At 43.3% G+C, this 6,420-nt stretch overlaps 1 protein-coding gene across 1 annotated transcript; it reads left to right on the forward strand.

Annotated features, from left to right (window-relative positions):
- The first annotated feature begins 953 nt into the window (after positions 1-953).
- LOC130135511 (disease resistance protein RUN1-like) lies at positions 954-5,493 on the forward strand. Its single transcript, XM_056304985.1, has 3 exons — positions 954-1,860; positions 3,373-3,789; positions 5,064-5,493. The coding sequence occupies exons 1-3, from the start codon at positions 1,613-1,615 to the stop codon at positions 5,491-5,493; spliced, it is 1,095 nt and encodes a 364-aa protein (XP_056160960.1). The 5' UTR covers positions 954-1,612.
- Positions 5,494-6,420: the final 927 nt, after the last annotated feature.

Raw genomic sequence — 6,420 nt, forward strand, 5'->3', positions numbered from 1 at the left:
GTTTATCTAGACTCTGACACAATTTGGGTGGGCTTGAGTAAGCATATTTCTTTTACACCTAAGCTCATCTACTCAGGTCCGATCCACCCTGCCCACACCTAGCCGTTTTTCGGGAAAATTTAACATTATCACGAGTGAGCGTATGAGTAAAGATCTTAAGCTCCATACCCAAATAAGAAAATATAATTCAAAGGCTACGCTATTCTGATGATTAAAAAATTGGGACAATTAAATGATCGAAGACTCAGATATTGTAAATTAACAGCACAGCTGGAATCTGCATACGATGACTTCTTTAACAAGCCTCTCTCGCCAATGTCTCAATGAAACTTGGAATATAAATATAACCCGTCAAACGAAGTTTCTCTGCACAACAAATCACCATAGGAGCATCAAATCAATGTCTGAAACTGTCCACCACCTCCTCTTAAAGATACTTGGCCGTCCACCACCTCCTCCACTTCCGCCGTCGCCGCCGCCGCCGCCTCCTCCTTCTCATCGTCCTCAATGGAAGTACGATGTGTTCGTGAGCTTCCGAGGAGAGGATCTGAGGAGGAACTTCATATCGCACCTCTTCTCTGCTTTGAGGGAGGCGTCCATTCAATTCTTCAGGTGACGTGGCAATCATTTTATGTTTTCTTTTTTGGCGTTCCCATCCAATCCAATTATGGTTTGACGATGACAATAGTATTAAATGCAAAAAAAAAAAAAAATAGAAATCTATTGGGACCACCTAATTTCTCTCTCTTCCCCCTCAGTCCACGTCACCTCTGAGCTTGACCTGCTCGCCTCCCCGCCGTCGCCGTCGCCGTCGCCTGCGCCGGCGCCGCGTCTGAGCCACTCCCCCCCGTCGTGTTTGTCTTCCTCCGAACTAGATCTGGAGCCTTGGCCGCGTCGGAACCAGATCTGGAGGCACCGGCCATGGACGACGGAGAACTTTCAGATCTGGCGACGAGCACGAAGACTGCGATCGAGCTTCCAGGTTTGGGAGCTTGCCCATGGCCGTGAGCCTTGACGGCGAGGTCCATTCGTTTTCGGCCAACGGCCAGTTCCGGTCGCTTCGTCTTCTCGCAGTCACCATGGCTCCAGATCTTGGTCTTCAAGCTTCGGCTTCCTCTGTGCATCTGCTGCTTGTCTTCAACTTCGTCTGCCTCTGTTTTTTTTTGTTTTTGAGCTCATGATGTCGCAGCGGCCATATCTGGTCGTAGCGGCCAAGGACGAGCAAGGTTCGTGTTTGTGGACGAACCGCCTCGCCGGTCATGGACCAGCAACGTCACTATTCAGATCCGGTGGGCTCTGTCACGGTTACAAATCAACGAAGGCGGAGGGTGTAGACTCGCTGCTGGGTGCGACAGCCACGACGATGGGGAGGGCTCGAGGATGGAGGTTGCGGCGGCTTGAGAGGTGGCGGCGGTCATGCTAGGGGGCGGTATGGCGGTGGCTGTCAAGACAGAGAAATGAAGTTAATTTTTATGCGTGTGTCAATGCTTTCAGTGACAACGCGAGAGAAGACATTGGGGAAGAGATCAAATCCAAGCTTTTCAGAGAGATATGGCACGCGAGGATTGCCCTGATCGTGTTCTCCAGGAACTACGCCGACTCAAAGTGGTGCATGAACGAGCTGGTCGAGATCCTGGAGTGCAAGAAGAGGTTCGGGAACCATGGCCACCTTGTTGTTCCCATCTTCCACGAGGTAAAAGCCGGAGACATTTCGAACTTCGAGGGCGGAAGTGAATTCGCTCGAGGTTTCGAGAGATTGTATGGAAACGCGACAGATGCTGAGCAGATACAGAAATGGAGGGACGCCCTGAGAGAGACTAAGCAATTGACAGGATTCGGCTTGCGGAACGATGCCGGAGGGTACGGCATCTCTTCTTCTCCTTCTCCACCATGTTCATTGCGTTATCATTTTGTGACTCCGATCATCTTGATTTTGGTTCAATGTGTGTTTGATGTTGGACGTGAAATTCAAACGGCCCCAAGTTTCTTCTTCATCCTCCTCTTCTGTTATCTGCTACTTTCTAGGACTTTCAGTCACTGGGGGGGAATTAATCAGTTGATGTCTGCTCATCCTAACGCAGTGTAAACCAAGAGAAGTATTCCTATAAGTCGAATATGTCCCCTTAATCAACATAAAAATCCGAAACGATCTGTTTTAGTAACTACTGCAAGAGAAATTGGCCGAGTACTTCTATTCATGAATGATTCGTCGGGTGGTTCTTATAATATTGAATTTCATGACAATATGCTACTTCATGGTATATTGCATAAACTGAAAATATGAGATAAGGCGACAGTACAATCTTGTCCGTCGCTGCCTGTCACCTCTATGCTTGCCGATAAGGCTCTGGTGACAGTTGATATGCCTGTTGTTACCGCGCGCACTCGGGACAATCCCTGTCCCCAGAGCTAGTCGCGGCAAGACTCTTGTGGAAGCCACAATAGGGACGGTGCTAATATGATTTTAGGAAGTTGAATAGCTGTCCTCATTACCTCTGCATGTTGCTTTTTCTTCTTTGTTTACTGCAATTTTTGCAAAATTTATGTTCCATTTGTCATCTATGTGAACCTCATTTATCAAACTACAGATATATGATAAAGTCTTAATCATTTGACAACCAAATATCAAAACGTATCTACAATATATCACAATTAAAGGATATTTTACCCACCTAATAGTAAGGGCATTCTCATGCTTTGGGTTTAGAATCCGATGGTTGTGGGTTCGATTTTTGGCCTGGGGAAACTCAAGATTAGAGTGTGGGGGGGAGGGGCCGCTTGTGACTTGCTATGCTATTTCCCTTCTAAATGACCAATTAATTACGGTTGTGTCATTGAATCATAAAAAATTTAGAGTATCTTGGACTTTTCGTGTTTCACTAATGATTAATCTGTCACGGTGGCACTTCAATAAATCAAAACAGTTTCAGCAATGACTAAGAAGTAAGAAATGACCTCTGTCACCAACCTCCCTATTTTGATGTGTTCCGTTGCTGTGTCCTGCTGCTGTACTACTGCACTTGTACAATGAATACAAGTCTACTCTTGCTCAACGGACCTCTGAAACATTGTATAAAAAAGCAAAAACAGGGGACAGTGACCTGGAACAGCAGAAGTGCCTCCCTAGAACTTGTAAACAATTTATGATCCACAACTTATACCATCGAACGTCCACCAGAGGACTCGCAATTTTGTTCTGATGTAAAATAATTGGCTATAGGCGCATGCTACATCAGCAGGAAACTTAAGAACGAGCACTGATTTACAAGTTGGATGTTTTTTCATTCATATGAATGTGTAAAATGTTGAATATTTTGTCTCTTGGTGCATATTTACATTTATTTCTCTTATAACCTTAACTACACAACATAGGGATGAAGGGAGACTTGTGGACATAATAGTGGAGTACCTTGTCGAGAAAATCCGCGAAACACGGCCACTCTACTTTGTGAAAAACGTAACAGGAGTGGATGTCTTGGTAGATGAGGTGATTTCTTTACTTGGAAAGGGCCAAGAGGTGGACGTGCGAGTGATAGGCATATGTGGAGTAGAAGGAATAGGGAAGACAGTGGCATCCAGAGTCATTTACGATAGCATTCGCAGCGATTTTGAGTGTTTTGTCTTTCTTGATAAAATTGGAGAAGCAGATCGCAACAATCTTGTAGGTCTGTTAGGTCTACAAAAGAAGCTGCCCCATAATCTCATAAAGGTGGAAGGATGGAGGATGTATGACGACATTCAGACCAACATAGACGAGATAAATAGTAACATGTGCCGTAAAAGGATACTGTTATAACATCATAACATGACACGTGTATTCACCAAACAAAATAAAAAAAGAAAACCTTCATTCTGCGGTATGTATTGTTTTTTTTTTTTTATCTAGCTTCCCCTTTGAACTAATTAGGGATAATGACACAAACAATCCCTGAACTTTAACTTAATGTGCAATTTGGTCCATGAACTTTTAATTTGTTCAATGTAGTCATTGAATTTTAGCCTAATGTTCAATATGATCCCTGAACTTTTGGTACATGTTCAATTTAATTCTTAAACTATATGAAAATGTACAACATAGTCCTTGAACTTGAATTAATGAAAGGACTATATTGAACATTTTTATAAAGTTCAAGAACTATATTGAACATGTACCAAAAGTTCAGGGACCACATGGAACAAATTGAAAGTTTAGAGACAATATTAAACATTGGGTTAAAGTTCAGGGACTATATTAAACAAATTAAAAGTTCATGGATCAAATTGCATATTGAGTCAAAGTTCAGGAACTGTTCGTGTCATTTTCCCCGAATGTAATAATGTATATGTTTTAATTCCAACAAAATTCCAATAATCATCATCTTGGATGACAGTGGCCATTAGGCTAGCATCTCCAAGAAAGAAAAAAAAAAGGGGAAAGAAAATATACACGGGAGCGACTAATAGTCAAGCAAGGTAGTTGGTGACAATCTTGCACAAAGAAAACAAAAAGCTAGGAGAAAACTAGTGCGAATCTATCATTAGTTTTAAAAATAACATCAATGTTCAGATTGATCTCAGTATCAAAGGGAAAATTACCAAAAAAGTCCTAAACTTTTTATAATTGTGCCAATTCAGTCCTAAACCTTTTTTTGTTGTCATTTCAGTCCTAAACCTTTTGCAATTGTGCCAATTCGTCCATCCGGTCACTTTTGGCCGGCCAGCGTTGACTTGGATGGCGGCCGGCTGACATGGCATTATTTTAATTTTTTTTTCCTTTCTCTTTTGTTTTTCTTTCCTTCTTTCCCCTGGCCGGACCGGCCAGGGGGAGGCGAGCTCGCCATCACCAGGCGAGGTCGAGCTCGCCCAGCGACAGCGAGGCCTCACCAGATCTGGGCGAGACCTCGCCGGCCATGGGCGAGGTCGAGCTCGCCGTCGCCGGGTGAGGTCAGCGACGGCGAGGTCACCTCGCCGGCGAGCCTCTTGAGAGTGATCCACCACGCAAGATTCGCCCTCATTGGGTTCTCCACAAACTATTCCGACTCCAAGTCCTGCCTGAATGAGCTGGTCGAGATCCTCGAGTGCAGAAGGCAGCTCAAGAACCACGGCCACGTGGCTGTTTCCATCTTTCATGGAGTGAGCACGGACAATGTTTCGAAGTTGACGAGCGGATGCGAGTTCGCACGAGGTTTCGAGAGGTTGTGTGAGAGAAAGAGAGACGATGCGCAGATAAAGATATGGTGGGATGCCCTAGCAGAGGCCACGCATCTTTCGGGCTTCCATTTGAAGAACCACGCCTGTGGGTACGTACCTGTGATTCTTACTCCATGTCGAAGCTCAGTATCGCCCGTCCATGTTTTGAAGTTATTTCTCTGGTTTGTCTGCTTTGTTGATGGAATTTGTGAAAAATCGACCATGTGCATCTCTCTTTCTCACTATGCTCTCCTCATCTCCCTCATCTCGGCCATGGTCTGCGTCGAGCTCGACTCAGATCTATTGAGTTCAACTCAGATCTGACTCAGGCAGAGATGGATGGGTTGGGGCTCAGCTCGGGCGGTGGTCGGTGCGGGTGGTGACAGCACGGTGGGTGTCGTGGGGAGGGCTGAGCATTGGGTGGGTAGATGGGTTAAGGTTTTGGCAAGTGAATTTTCATAGTTGGGTGAATTTGAAATGGTGAGAGAGGCAAAATTGAAAAATAAATGACAAATTTGTATATAGGACCAGATGTTTGATGCAATTGGAATGCTAATTGTAGGCCAGCAAAACTCAAGGTACATGTTAGAGTAATTAAATATCTTACATAATTTCGGAGTAGGAGGGTTAAGGTTTTGGCAAGTGAATTTTCATAGTTGGGTGAATTTGAAATGGTGAGAGGGGCAAAATTGAAAAAAAAAAATGACAAATTTGTATATAGGACCGGATGTTAGATGCCATTGGGAATGCTAATTGTAGGCCAGCAAAACTCAAGTTACATGCTAGAGTAATCAAATATTATGCATAGCAGATTATGCTTTTAGAAGTGGTTCCACAAAAATCTTACATAATTTCGGAGTAGGAGGTGTCGAATTCAAATCTTTTCGGGACCCTATTTGTTTTCATAATTACATATTTTCATACTTACCAGACTCCAGTTGAAACTTTTAAAAAAGTTGAACATATGCTTTATGATATTTTTCCCTTTAAAATATTAAAAGGTCAAAGCAAAGAGTCATATTGAATTTCCCCCGGTTTCTTGTATGCATAGTTGAGAATTGGGGAACCAAAATTAAAACTATAAAGGGAGACAAATGCAAACAAGATACTAGGTTTGAATAGGTTCACTTCCAAAAAAATGTATAATAGGTTCAACTATTTTTCTTCCACGAAAAGTTCCTTATAACGTTTCATACCTTTTTTGGGCCAAATTTTGGATTTTCAGACTTAAAATCATGATAACATAATAGA

This window comes from Syzygium oleosum, unplaced genomic scaffold, assembly GCF_021117445.2.
Source record: "Syzygium oleosum isolate NSW1041296 unplaced genomic scaffold, Sole_v2.1 Sole_v2.33, whole genome shotgun sequence".
Taxonomy (NCBI): Eukaryota; Viridiplantae; Streptophyta; class Magnoliopsida; order Myrtales; family Myrtaceae; genus Syzygium; species Syzygium oleosum.

Coding starts and splice junctions, on each gene's coding strand:
- LOC130135511 (XM_056304985.1), top strand. CDS start 1,613: ATGAACGAGCTGGTCGAGATCCTGGAGTGCAAGAAGAGGTTCGGGAAC. Junction 1,861..3,372: donor TTGCGGAACGATGCCGGAGG/GTACGGCATCTC, acceptor TACACAACATAG/GGATGAAGGGAGACTTGTGG. Junction 3,790..5,063: donor ATGTGCCGTAAAAGGATACT/GTTATAACATCA, acceptor CCTCGAGTGCAG/AAGGCAGCTCAAGAACCACG.